The sequence below is a fragment of the Mustelus asterias genome, chromosome 7 (assembly GCF_964213995.1).
Source record: "Mustelus asterias chromosome 7, sMusAst1.hap1.1, whole genome shotgun sequence".
Taxonomy (NCBI): Eukaryota; Metazoa; Chordata; class Chondrichthyes; order Carcharhiniformes; family Triakidae; genus Mustelus; species Mustelus asterias.
Genome location: NC_135807.1, coordinates 95694041 through 95708994, shown reverse-complemented (window position 1 = coordinate 95708994; position 14954 = coordinate 95694041). Strand labels below are relative to the sequence as shown.

General features: G+C 44.7%; 1 protein-coding gene across 2 annotated transcripts in view; it reads left to right on the top strand.

Moving 5' to 3' along the window:
• The first annotated feature begins 270 nt into the window (after positions 1 to 270).
• dscc1 (DNA replication and sister chromatid cohesion 1) overlaps positions 271 to 14954 on the top strand; it is a 41763-nt gene continuing 27079 nt past the window's right edge. For both annotated transcript variants that reach the window (XM_078216513.1, XM_078216512.1), the window contains exons 1-5: positions 271 to 511; positions 6145 to 6313; positions 8573 to 8707; positions 10453 to 10543; positions 12849 to 12987. In XM_078216513.1, the coding sequence (XP_078072639.1) occupies positions 294 to 511; positions 6145 to 6313; positions 8573 to 8707; positions 10453 to 10543; positions 12849 to 12987 (752 nt within the window). In that variant the 5' untranslated portion in view covers positions 271 to 293. The remainder of the gene's footprint in view (positions 512 to 6144; positions 6314 to 8572; positions 8708 to 10452; positions 10544 to 12848; positions 12988 to 14954) is intronic.

Genomic DNA, 14954 nt, shown 5'->3' with positions numbered 1-14954 from the left:
GGGAAGAAAAACGTGGGGATTGGGATGGGGCCACTAAGGAGCAGGATGAAATCGCAGGCGCTGTTTCCATCCAGTCCCAATATCCCATTCATTTCAAACATAACTTTGTAATGGGCACAGCAGATCTTTAGTAAAAAGATTCTCATCTCAGTCCAGGCAACTTAAACTGGCGCGCAATTTCTTGTGGAGGAAATTGACACTTGTCCCGCCCTCTACTCTGATTGGTTACAGTATCTCATTCATAAAGTTTCCGGGCCCGGAGTGCTCTCTGTGCTTTGTCAATCAGTGGTGGGATGGATGGAGCTACAGTTAGGCCGGCTCAGTGCAGTGCTCCTTGCAGCATGAGGACTCTACAGGAGATTCAGGCCACTCTACAGGTCGCCAAACTGGACCCAGCCGAGTTACAGCCGGTCGTCCAGTGCCTGTCGTTCAGTGATAGCTTCAGCTCGGAGGATTACTGCCTCCTGGAAGTGGACGATGCCCTTTGTAAATACATCGAATCTGGACAGAGGTAGGGGTTTCTGCTGTGAGCTGGGAGCACAAAATTCGTCTCCTGCCCTCTTCACCAGTAATAGTCTAAAGCAGGGAAGTCTCAAGTATTATTTTGTCACCAAAGGGCTCATAACTGCGTGCAAAGCCACCTCCCCGGACCATATATGTCAAGTTAAAATACGTATCTCCCAACTCAGGAAAAGATTGAGAAGTTTTAACAAAGTCCAGTGGCATTGACAGTTAAGTTTTTTTTTCCATTCAGCACGTGAAATAACATTTCAACTTACCGTCCGGGAAAAAAATATTCTGCTAAAGAATAAGAACAAATTAAATGCAAAGAGACACCACGGGTGAATAAAGACGCAAGGGAAAATAGAGAGTAAGGAAAGAGGTGCGCAGTACATCACTTCTACAATCCCTGGGGGCGAGGATGACTGGACGCTGAAGATGAGTTCTCAAGGTGACTGAGTGGTCCAATGTGTGACCTACAGTCTCTGGGGCAGATAGTGGATCCAGGAGTGGGTGAATGGGCTGCCCGGCTTGTTGCACACTCCTTTCACTGTGGACACTTGGTTTCCGCTTGCTCTAGGTGATTTTCACAGTAACTTCATTGCAGTGTTAATGTAAGCCTACCTGTGACAATAATAAACAAACTTTCAGAACTTTCAACACTCTTGGCGATGAAACCCAGTGTTCAGCTCCATCCCAGATGCTTTTTCTCCACTTTGGACAGTCTTGGGCCAGGGATTCCCAGGTGTCAGTGAGGATGATGCATTTTTTCCAAGGAAGCTTTGAGGGTGTGCTTGAAACGTTTCCCCTGCCCTCCTGGGTCACGCTTGCTGTGTCAAAGCTCCGGAGAGAGCAATTGTTTTGGAAGTCTCATGTCAGGTTTGCAGACAATGTGGCCTGCCTAGCGGAGCAGATCGAGTTGGTCAATGTTTTGATGCTGAGCATGTTGGCCTGAGCAAGAATACTGACACCGGTGCACATCTTGGGGCAACTTAGCATGGCTAATTCACCTAACCTGCACATCTTTGGACTGATGGGAGGAAACCGGAGCACCTGGAGGAAACCCACGCAGACACAGGGAGAACGTGCAAACTCCACACAGTCATCCAAGGCTGGAACCTAATCCGGGTCCTTGGCGCTGTGAGGCAGCAGTGCTAACCACTGTGTCACCGTGCCGCCCACTTGCATTTATAAAGCATGAGGTATTAGACTTTGGTAACATTGCTTGGAATATAACAATCTATACTGGGGAGAGGAGCAAACTGATCGGAGTACAATGAAGGTTCACTACGTTGATCCTGGTTATGGAGGGATTTTCTTATGAGGAGAGGTTGAGTAGGTTAAGCCTGTATTCATTGGCGTTTAGAAGAATTAGACGTAACCTTCTTGAGCCATATAGGATTCTCAAGAGGCTTGACAAGGTAGATGCTGAGAGGTTGTTTCCACTTGTGGGAGAATCTATTGCCAGAAGGCATAATCTCAGAGTTAAGACTGAGATCAGGAGACATTTCTTCTCTCAGAGGGTAGTGAATCTGTGGAATTCTTTACCGCAGAGGGCTGTAGAGTTTGGGTTGTTAAGTATGTTCAAGGCTGAGATAGATTTCAAATCAGCAAGGGAGTTAAGGGGATAAGGCAGGAAAGTGAAGTTAGGAATTATCTTATCAGATTAGTCATGATCTCACTGAATGGCAGAGCAGACTCAATGATTCAAATGGCTTATTTCTGCTCCTGTTCTTATGGTCTACAAATGCTCATCACTAAAACTAGTGGCAAATGTCAATAAATCAATTTCTTTTTAAAGCAAGCCATGGACCTGGGTTTATTTCCAGAGGGATAGAATTGAAAGGGTGGGGATTGGTTAGCTCAGTTGCTTAGACGGCTAGTGTGTGGAGACAGACTTAGGGTGTGCCTCCGTATCCTGCCTATGGTAAAAAAATCATGGCACTTTGACATGGTTTAGTGAATATCAGCCAAGGACTTCCCTTTGGGGCAGAGAACTGAAGAGGAAGAATTGAAAAGTGACTGGTAAACTTGCATTGAATTTTGGTTAAATTGCAAAGCTCTGTGCTATATTATAAAAATGATATAGAGACAGTGGAGAGGATGCAAAATAGATTTACAGGGATGATACCGGAACAATGAGACTCTACTTATCAAAAAATTAGCTTAGGCCTTTTATTTTCTTGAAAAGAAGGCTGAGGGGTGTACATAGGCCTTCATAATTATGAAATAGTTTGGTAGAATAGGTGAAGGGATTGATTCCACTTGTGGGGAAGAGCAAAACTAGGAGCCAGTGATATAAGATACTTTTCAAGAAACCAAATTGGGTAAAGTTGCCTATAAATTCCTAGAGTGGTGATCTATTGCAGGGAGGCATTGCGACAAACATTATAGATGTATTTAAGGGGCATCTAGATAAGCACATGAGGGAGAAAGGAATACAGGATTATGCTAATAGGCGAAGAGGCTTGAATGAAGCGCAATGGTTGGCATGCACTGGCTGGGCCAAATGGCTTGTTTCTGTGCTCTATGTAATTCTATACAGCAGTCCTGCTGTTGAGAAATTATAGAATGAAGTTATTTATGGCACAGAAGGAGGTCATTTGGCATATTGAATCCCTGCCAGATCTCTCTAGATCACCCATTGTTCTATTACAGTTTATCATGTCAGTCTTTGGTTCTTTCTCCTGATCAGATCCCTTCTCATTCATTAAAATTAGCCCTCTTCCAATGCAGACACTCTAAGTTATTCCTTATTTTTTTGCAACACTGATCTAAACCGCATGATGTAATGATCACTCTTATCCAAGTCTTCCCCCCACAGACTCTTGTTCCACTTGGCCCACCCTGTCACTGGCATCTAATCCAGCATTGTCTCCTTTCTAATTCAAAAGAGACAATATTTGTCAATGAAGTTCCCCTGAACACATTTTTAAATTCTTCCCTCTCCTTACCCTTTACTGTAACCCGCTAACCAATTGATATTTGGATAATGAAAGACCCCAGTATCTCCACTCTGTAGTTTTGGTTCATAGAATCTCTACAGTGCAGAAAGGGGCCATTCGGCCCATCCAGTCTGCATTGACTCTCTGACAGAGTATCTTACCCAGGTCCTCTCCCCCTCCCTATCCCCGTAACCCCACACATTTCCCATGGCTAATCCATCGAACCTACACATCTTGGGACACTAACGGGCAATTTATCATGGCCAGTCCACTGAAACTGCACATCCTTGGACTGTGGGAAGAAGCGGGAGCACCCGGAGGAAACGCAGGCATTCGTGGCAAGAATATGCAAACTCCACACCGACAGTGACCCAAGGCTGGAATTGAACTCAGGTCCCTGGCACTGTGAAGCAGCAGTGATAACCACTGTGCTGCCCATCCCTGTGATTTCTCTGCCTCTCTCATGATTTGGAGTACTACAGAGACATGATGCGACCCATTTTACTTCTCAACTCTAATCAAACGGATTCTTTTCATGTCCCTCTTTCCAACATTGCAATCGCTTCCCTAATCAGTACTGCCGCCCAACTTCTTTTTTTCCCTTCCTTATCTTTTCTGAAAACTTTAGAGATTGGGTAAACTGGGGTTGTTCTCACTGGAAAGACGGAGGATGAAGGGTGACCTAATAGAGGTGTATAAGATTATGATAGGCATAGATAGGGTGAACGGTGGGAAGCTTTTTCCCAGGTCGGTGGTGACGTTCACAAGGGGTCATAGGTTTAAGGTGAGGGGGGGGAGGTTTAACACGGATATCAGAAGGACATATTTTACACAGAGGGTGGTGGGGGCCTGGAATGCGCTGCCGGGCAAGGTGGTGGAGGCGGACACACTGGGAACGTTTAAGACTTATCTAGATAGCCACATGAACGGAGTGGGAATGGAGGGATACAACAGAATGGTCTAGTTTGGACCAGGGAGCGGTGTGGGCTTGGAGGGCCGAAGGGCCTGTTCCTGTGCTGTATTGTTCTTTGTTCTTTATGTCCTTGAATATTAGCTGCTCAGTCTTCAGCATTTTTGAGTTATTTGTCCTTGTAGCTTACCAATCTTATTCACAACATTCTGTGTATTTACATACATGCATTCTAACCCTGTCTTTATGTTGCTTGTAGTTTTTCTTATTCCTCTCCTATCTAATATGGTACTACTCCCTTATCTATTACTGTCCGACATTCTTACTTTATGCACACTATTCCTCTTTTCTACCTCTTTACGCTGATGTCCATCCCCTGCTAATTCAGTTTAAACCCTCCCCAACCACACTAGTGGACACTGGTCGCAGCCTTGGTTGAAGTGCAACCTGTCCCTTTTGAGTCAGTGCCTCCTGCCCCAGACTGGTCCCAATGCCCAAAGAAGCCCATCCTCCTGTGCCATGACTTGAGCCACACATTGATCCTCCATGTTTTCCTATGTTGCGCTCACTGGCATGGGAATAATCCAGACTACCTTTTGAGGACCTATTTTTTAACTTCCTCCCTAGTTCCTGAAAATCTGAGGGTAGGACCTCACTACCTGCCCTCGCGATGCCATTGATACTGACACGTACCACAGCTTCTGTCTCACTCCCTCCCCCCTGCAGAACATTCTGCACCCTTTATGTGATATCCTTTACCATGCCATCAGGAAGACAGCATGATGTAAGACTTGTGATGATGTGTTCCTTTAAGACACGTGGAGTTCTGAAGTTCCCACATGGTGCAGGAATTGCAAGGAACAAGCTTCAGCTACCCATGATCTATAAAAAATTTCTTTTCCTTCTTTTACAATCTAGTTAGTACTTTGTTTGAAGTATTAATTGCAATTAATGCTGTTGGAACTGTTCTAATGCTCATATTAATTCACTTACTGTTATTCTTAGCTCAGTTGATGTTAGTTCCTAATTTGACTTAGTTCCTCATTTGAAACAATACCCTCGTTCAGAAGGTGAAAGAAAGGAATCATTTAACTGCTTTCCAGTGACAGCACATTTTGATTTTGGCTCCGAATACATTTGCTCTTTCATTCTGTTTCTCTCGTTGTTCTCCTGCTCTCAGTGGTGTTCATGATGTGGGGATGCCGGCGTTGGACTGGGGTAAACACAGTAAGAAGTCTAACAACACCAGGTTAAAGTCCAACAGGTTTATTTGGTAGCAAAAGCCACGAGCTTTCGGAGCAGGCTGTCCCTTCGTCAGGTCGGTGGGAGTTCTGATCACAAACAGGATTACAATCACAATCCTGATCACAATCAAGATTAGCTGTAAAGACTCACATTCCAATCATTATTCATGTAAATTGAGTTTGTGTCTTTGTGCCCTGTTTGTGATCAGAACTCCCACCCACCTGACGAAGGGACAGCCTGTTCCGAAAGTCAGAGGTGTTGCCACTGCTCTTTTACCCATACCCCCCTCCCTCCCTCCCTTTCCAGGTCTCACTGCATTCTCACTCTCAGTGCTACTGCCACTGCTTTTTTATCTTTCCCTCAGTCTTGATGTGCTGTGGCTAACGCAGTAGGTTCAAGTTTCTAGGCCTCTATTGCCTTGGAGAGCTGAATTGTACGCGCAATTTTTATGTTTGGCACTTCCAAAAGAAAGAAATGTTCAATTGTATTCTTCTTAAAAATGCTTAAGCTGTATTCAGTGTTTTGATTTTTTTTTACTTTCAGCCTGACTATCCGAGGTGACCTGGATGAACACGCTGTGTTGTGTAGTGAAGATAAAACGTACGATCTGAAGATAGCCGATACATCAAATATGTTGCTCATTACACCTGATTGCAGAACCCCTGATCAGCTTACATCTGATTCGAGCACAGAACAATTGATACACTGTCAGGTGAAGTCTTTATGTAAACCAAGACTTCTTGAAGGAATAATTAACTCTACCCATGCATCTGTGTATTGAGATACAAATGGGTTTTAAAAAAATATTCTCCAAATGTATTGCTGACACGGCTGTCATTTATTCCCTGTTCCTAGTTGTCAGGAGAAGGTGGTGGTGGACAATCTTCTTGAAGTAATTTGACACATTTGGGATGGCTTGTTGGGCCTTTCACGGGGCAGTTAAGAGCTAACCATGTTGGTATGGAATTGGAATCACACATAGGCCAGGTTAATGCAGCACATTTCTTTCCCTGAAGTGTTTCAGTGTGCCATTTTAAGTTTAATGGCCATCTGTGATGTTTCCTCCTCTTACCATTGGCTTAGTGGGTGATTGCATTACAATGCAGATGGGTGAATTCCAAGATGCTGAGATAGCAAAGGGGACCCTTTGGGTAGGGAATTTCAGGATTATGACCGAGCAACTATCCACCTTTAAGATCTTCCTCAACATCTACCTCTTTAAACAAACTTTTAGCCGCCATTTTAATAGCCCCTTCTTTGGCTCTGTCAGTCTTTGTCTGACAATACTTCAGTGTAAAGGATTTGGCCATTTTAACCACATTAAGGTGCTATAAAAATACAAGTTGTGTGTTAAGATATTCTACCAGTCATCCTCAGTAGTAGAGGATGAAGGGCTAGGAGATCTCGGTGCAGTTGTTGCAAGTGCATCCGATAGAGAGCACATTAAAACTTGCCAGTGGTGCAGAGGGTTTACACGTAGTTCAGTGGTGGAGCAGTGATCTAGTGGATTGCTTATGTCCTGGATGGTTTTAAGTTTCCAAGTGAGTGGTGCACATTTGAGCTTCATTGACGGTGAGGTATTTTGGTGTTCACAAGATGTTGAAAGCAGCACCTCAAATGGTTAAACCATAAAGAAAATTAATGGGATACATTTAGCACGGGTGATAGTGCCACACAACACGATGGACGTTATTCTCAATGTGAACGTGGGACTTTGGCTCCACAAGGACTGTGCGGTGGTCACTTCTTACCGATACTGTCGTGGACAACTCCCTCTTGACCTAATACCACTGTGTCCCCACCTCTGCTGGGCCTGTCCTGCCAGTGAGATAGTACATATCCAGGGATGGTAATGGTGGTGTCTGGGACATTATCTGTAAGGTATGAATCCATGAGAATGACTATGTAAGGCTGTTGCTTGACCAGTCCGTGAGACAGTTCTCCCAATTTTGGCACTAGGCCCCAGATGTTAGTAAGGAGGCCTTGACAGGGCTGTTTGTTTTACGGTGTTTTCAGGTGCTTAGGTCGAAGGCAGGTAGTCCGTTGATTTCATTGCTTTGTTGAGACTTTGAAGCAATTGATACAATTGAGTGGCTCATTAGGCTATTTCAGAGGGCATTTGAGCGTCAACCACATTGCTGTGTAGGCCAGATCAGGTAAGGACATTAGTGAACCAGATGGGCTTTTCTGACAATTGACAATGGTTTCATAGTCGTTAGTAGATTCTTAATTCCAGATATTTTTTATTGAATTCAAATTCCACCATCTGCCATGGTGGGATTCGAACCCGGGTCTCCAGAGCATTAGCTGAGTTACAGGATTAGTAGGCTAGTGAAAATACCACTAGGCCATTGTCTAAAGTAGTATCCACAGAGAGAAACGGTTAACAATTGTTTTGCAAGTCTTTCATCAGAACTGGAAAATATCAGACAGGAACAGGGTTTAAACTGGTAAAGGAGCAGGAAAGAACAAAAGGGAGGTGATGGTGATACGGCAGGGGACAGAGGTGATTAAGTAACAAAAGTGATGACCGTGCAAGATTTAAATCAGAGAAGTATTGAAACAAATGATTGGTCCATAGGTGGAGCAAACGGTTGTAGCAGAATACAGGAGAGCCAAAGAAGTGTGATAAATCTGACAGGGGCGAAGGTTCGTGGGCCAGGAATATGCCAGAAGAAAGTAGTTGCCTAAAGTTCAGACCCCAGAGGTTCAGACCACCCTGCCAAAATAATTGACTGTGGAGGCATTTTTGAGCAAGTTAAACAGTAAAAACACACAGATTGTGGACAAAATAAAATAGAAATTGTTTGGACTTTATTCCAAGTGTCAGTGGATTCCTTGTTATTATAGAAATTATAAAAAAATTCATTCAAACCTGAACTGAAATTGCCTATCTTCAGCCAGCCATTATTTTATATTTCCAATGCCACGGTGGTGTTTGCTTTACTTAAACATCCTTCGATTTGCGCAGATTTATGGTTTTGCTAAAAGCTACTGGGAGTTGAAAAAGTCTCGGCCCAAACTGAAAAAGCTAAAGAAACTTCTAATGGAAAACCAGTACGAAGGGCCTTCTGGTGAGAAAGAAAGAAGTTCAACTTATCCAAAGGTATTTTTCATGTAGTTACTACTTATTGGTCCATATATTTAACAAGGTAGAATTATTTTAACTCTGTATTTCAAACTAGAATTTCCTGTGGCTTTTATGCATCCCTCAAGCCAGTGATACTGATGGCAATTGTACCAGCTCTGCTGCTGCCTAGCATGAGATCAGTTAACCCAACACAGAACATGGGATTCTCCTAGTCCTGTAGTCCACCTACTCACAGGGACAAACCTGCTGAACCATGGCAAAGACAAGAGGACGATGTTGAAGGAGGACTGTGCAAGGAGCGCGTGCAAAAGCGAAGGCTCACACTGGCAGGCAGAGGGGCAAAGAGGTGGATGAAGGAGACAAACAATGGAAGGCAGAGGGAAGATCGAGGGGAGGGAAGCTGGACCCTGACAAGGCTGCATGAAAAGTTCACAAACAAGGGGTGCAAATGTACACCACATTGTTTACTGGAAGGGGATGGATGAAGACTCCAGATGCAGTGGGTAGAAGTCCAATGGGGCAAGGGCACCTCACAGGTGATGCGCTTGGTGGGGCGGGGGGGGAAAGGTGATTGAATAGAGGAACAGACTTCTTCTTGAGGTTGCTGGCATTTTCCCTCCGGGTTGCTGACATCCTGCACGGTCTGGTGAAGACAGGTTGGCTGGAGAGAGTGATACGAGTGTGCTGGACTGGTGTTTAAATATGATGGGACTTTTGACCCCGCCAGCTGATGGTGGGTAGACAAATCAGCTGCCACCTACCAGACGATGCAGAGGGGAACTCGCCTGCATAAATAATTGAGTTCAAGGGAAAGAATCTGGTGCGGGATCTCGCCATTCTGGCCAGTGGGGAAGGTGCCATCTGGAGCTGCCCATCACTTAGTCTCAGAAAAGGAAACTTCTGCCCCTTGAGTACAAACATTTAGGCTGATACTCCCAGTGCAGCACTGAGGGAGTGCTGAACTGCCAGAGGTGTTGTCTTTAACATTAAACCAAGGCATCGGCTGCTTCCCCTGCTGGACGTAAATAATTCCATGGCTTTATTGAAAAGTTTGGGGTCATTTTCCTGGTATCCTGGCCAATATTCATCCCTTAATCAACATAAATTAAACAAATTATCTGGTCATTACCACATTGTTAGATGCATTTTGACAGTCACAGTTCCTACACTACAACAATAATTAGGCATCAAAAGGACTGACTGTTGTGCTTTGAGATCTCCTGAGAGGTATTGTGCAAATTCAAGTCTTTCCTTCTTTCAATCCCATGTGCAAAGCTCCACAATTTGAAGAACTCCCAAAAGGGAAAGAATATCTGTAACATGGAAAATAATGATTGCAATAATGCTTTACAATAAAGTTAACATGAGAACAGGCCCCCATGAGCGACAGAATCTTATTGAAGGTGTCAATCTTCATTCCAAGGCCCATCTCCCTCACAAAATCTGCATGGGATGCTGAGCAGAGAGTCGGTGCAGACCCGATGAGCCAAATGGCTCCTTCTGCACTGTGCAGATTCTATGGGCTTGTGGAGTGAAAATGAATCATGGATTGATTCTTTCTTTGGTTGTCGAGCCACACTCGGTGCCACTTCACAGCACCACTCCGACCCCTGAGGTCATTAAAATTACCATCCTGTGGAATCACACATCATGATTTAATCATGCCCTCCCCTCAATGTTTAGCTTCACCATAATTTTGTAAATTCATTCTGATCCGTTTGTCTCTTGATTGGTATTGCATTTTTTCCTTTTCATTTCAGTATACGAAGGAGGATTTAATGGAAACCATTCAAGCCAGTGAACAGGAAATAATGCAACAGTTACAGCTGATACATGCATGTAGGATTGAAGGTACGAGTGCAGCATGACACATGGGGGGGATTTTCCACAAGAGTCTCCTGTTCATCTGACATAACTTCACAGAGTCACAAATATGTGTAAATGCCAATTATGCAGTTGCTTCCTGCATTAACACTCTGCATTAAGAGTATGGTGGATGAGTGGAAGAAATCTCTGCAGAAATTAAATCTTTGTACCTCCAACTCACTACCTTGAAGACAAGATACTGCACCCTTGACTTGACTAGTAGGTTAATATAGTATATTGCGAAGATCTAAATACCAGAAAGTCTCAGCTTCAGTTTATTTCAGTCCAAGTAGCAAGAAGCAGTGGTTAAGTGGGCTGTGGGCCTTGACAATATCCACGCTGTACGGAGAGCTGCATTAATGGCTCCATTGACAATTGCACTGTATGGCACATTACTGAGCCGTCCAGATCGCCGAGGTCCTAGGTTCGACCTGTTGCCAAGGTTCATTGCGGTGCAAGGGGAAACATTAGCCAAGGACATCTCTTCTCCTCACTGTCCAGTGATTCCTGCTGGAGAATGCATTGTTTGGATGAAAACCAGAATCTTATTGACTGTGTTGTCTTTACTCCCCATAATAGAATAACCAGACAATGTTCACCAGAAAATGTCTATAATGGCGAGTTGCTGGGACGTTTTTTTGGGGGGATCTGTGCCCAAGTATGAGTTGCTAACTTTTAGATAGGACTGGTTTAGGCATCAAAACTGGGAAACCAAAAGCTCGGTGGAATGCCTCTCAGAGATCAAATTCTGTTGTTAATCTGAGCTTTTTAATCGTGATTTGAGATCATCTCCCTCTGTATTCAGTGATGAAATATTTAATCCTGTCTAACAGAAATAAGTCATTTGGTAACAGTGGGTGCCATTCAATTGCCAATTTAACACAGAGAATAATTATGTCCAATGTGTGAACAAAAAGTGTGTAAGTCAGGTGATGATATACTTCTTCACTGATCACATTGGCAAAGGTTGTTATAAAATCTTCACACATCAAGGACCCATAATCTAGTTGTTGACTATAACACCTTCTGGAAGGTGATGACTGATTTCTACTTCAAACTAATATATTTTATATAACAGTCTTTGCATTATTTTAAGGAACTATAAAATCAGATAATCATAGAATTCGTACAGCACAGAAGGAGGCCATTCGGCCTATCATGCCTGCACCAACAAAAATCCCACCCAGGCCCTACCCCGTAACCCTATGTATTTACCTGCTAATCCCCCTGACAAGAAGGGGCAATTTTGCATGGCCAATCAACCTAATCCACGCATCTTTGGACTGTGAGAGGAAACCGGAGCGCCCGGAGCAAACCCACGCAGACATGGGAAGAATGTGCAAACTGCACACAGTCACCCGAGACCGGAATTGAACCTGGGTCCCTGGAGATGTGAGGCAATAGTGCTAACCACTGTGCCACCATGCTGCCCTTTATTAACTGCTTGAATTTTGCCTTTTTTGTTTATGACACCTCAGCTTCATGTGGTTCTGTATGCAAATATTCATCATTGTTGGAGTAGCTCTGGGGATTGGTGAATTAATTAGTTCCTGAAAAGACTGCACGTCTGCTGATGTGTCTCAGAAAACAAGCAGCTTACACTGACTGGAATGGTGTCTGTTACTGCTAGCAAGTCAATATTAACCACAGTGTTTTCATTAAAATAGCGTGGGTGTCTTATCATAGAAACCCTACAGTGCAGAAAGAGGCCATCTGGCCCATCGAGTCTGCACCGACCACAATCCCACCCAGGCCCCCTTATCCCTCCACATTTACCTACACAATCCCTCTAACCTATGCATCTCAGGACACTAAGGGGCAATTTTAGCATGGCCAATCAACCTAACCCGCACATCTTTAGACTGTGGGAGGAAACCGGAGCACCCGGAAGAAACCCACGCAGACACGAGGAGAATGTGCAAACTGCACACAGACAGTGACCCAAGCCGGGAATCGAACCCAGGTCCCTGGAGCTGTGAAGCAGCAGTGCTAACCACTGTGCTACTGTGCCCCGTCTTGTGGCACAATGTGTAGTAGCACCCTCTGCCTCTGGACCAGAAGCTCTGGGTTCAAGTCCAATGCCAGGACTTGTTGGCCATGGACAGAGCGTTCAACATAGTTCCACAGACTGATAATCAACTCGGGACCACTTCCCCCTCTATTTCCCAAAGGGTAAAATACAGTGTGACTGTAAAGATGCATAAAATTAAAATAGCAAGTTTTACATTTCTGCCTTCATTGCGTATTCATCTGTTTTTACATTACTCCTTCCCTTCCTTCCACAACCTAGGGTACTGGAGAATTCTGGAATTTGATTATGAAATGAAACTCCTAAGCCACGTGAGCCAGTTGGTCGACTCAGAGTCTTGGTCTTTCAGTAAGATTCCTCTAACTGTTTGTCTGCAAGAACTGGAGATACTTGAGCCAAGGTGAGTGACAGGGTACAAATAACCCATTGGCGATAATGGTTGAAACCATCAACTAGTGGAAGACACATTTTACAAAGCTGAAGGGTCAGCTGGTGAGAGCAGACTGGATATAGTCATTAGAAGGAAAAAAATAGTCGCTCACCTACTGTGGACAGATCTCCAGAAGTATGTGGAGATGTGGGGGCGGGGGGAAACTTCTGACACAACTGATATGGAAAACTCATTCATGAAACCGACTCAAAAATTTTAATTCTCCTAAAGTAGGCCACTTGTTGCAAAACAAACATCTGTTCATTAAATGCATCAACAACAGCTTGTTCGTTCATTGTCAATCCGCCCCCCCTGCTCTAAGATAACAGGGTGGGGGTTGGTTGGATGTTGGGAAGCTGGCAATCGGGAGTGGCATGGGGGGGGGAGCTGGCAATCAATCGGGAGGCCAGCGGTGAGGGGGCCAATGCACATGCGCTGATCTGTCAGTGGGGAGATCGATGCATGTGCAATGGCCCACTTAGCGCACCAATTCCAGCCTCTGCAGCAGGTTTTGGCTCTGATGGCTCCTCCCCCACTACCGGCGTGAATCACGTTAGGGACTCTGAGATACACAGAGTCCCGGAGATTCATTCCCCTCAGTTCTCCCAAAAAATGGGCGGGAAAATCTCCCGTTTTCCCGCCCGTTGGGCACCAATGTTTTGGGGGAGAATCGCCCCAATATGTTTCTCTTTTATTCTTCCTGCTAAAATGGACAATTTCACATTTTCCATAATTATTCTCCATTTGCTGGACCTTTGCCCACTTACTTAACCTCTCAATATCTTTTTGTAGCCTCCTTATGTTCACAGCTTACTTTCCTTTCTGCCTTTGCCATCAGCAAATTTGGCAGCCGTCAATTTAATCCCTTCATCCAAGTCATTCATATCAATTAGAAACAGTTGCAGTTCCAGCTGTGATCCCTGTGGCACACCACTTGTTACATCTTCCCAACCTGAAATAGACCCATTTATGCCTACTCTCTGCTTCTTGTTAGCCAGCCAATCTTCTATCCATGCCAATATGTTACCCCCTGCACCATGAGCTGTTATTTTCTGCAGTAATCTTTGATGTGGCACCATATCAAATGCCTTCATCTGCTGGTTCCCCTTTATCCCCTGGACATGTTACTTCCTCAAAGAACTGGTAGGTCCATTCTTTGGATTTTTTTTACTCACTGGAATGTATCTATTCTCTGCATTCTGAAATATCCCCTTAAAATGTGTGCAAATCTATTAATCTATCCCTTAATCCAATTTGCTAAGTAATTAACCAATTTAAATTTACAGCCATAGTCTCTGACCCAATCCTCTCTCCCACAAACTGAGTGACATCATCTGAAACAACAATGTTGTGAAATGCCAAAAATGAGATATATTGAAATTGCTGGAACAGATACATAGGGGGCGATTCTCCCAAAAAATAAGTGTCAAATTCACGTAAAAACTGGAGTAAATCCTGCTGTTCTTTCCAGCAGGAGTTTCAAAATGAATCTCCCATGCTCTGCGCACTGCAGAGAGCGCTAGTGTGATTCCGTGAAAATTCAGTGGGCGGGGCCTATTCCCACTGGAGAGGCCGGCAGTAGAGCGCTGAGCGCGCCACTGCGCATGCGCCGATCTGTCATAGTGGAGATTAGCGCATGCTCAGTAGCCCCACATTGCCGGCCTCCCGATCGCTGGCCAACCCTGCATCGCTCCCCTCTCCGAGCCCCCCCCCCCCCCCCCCCCCCCCCCCCAAACCACAGCCCGATCACTGGCCCCCTCAAACATATCCGGGCCAGCCTCGACCGCCCTCCAGCCTGCCTCGATCTCCCGATTTCCCTGCCCAGTCCCCCCAAAAAGCCACGCAGCGGGTTGGGAGAATCAGCCCCATAATGTTTTTCTTCTGATCTCCAACAGATGACCTATCAATCAATACACTCCAGCAGTGGATGTGCACTT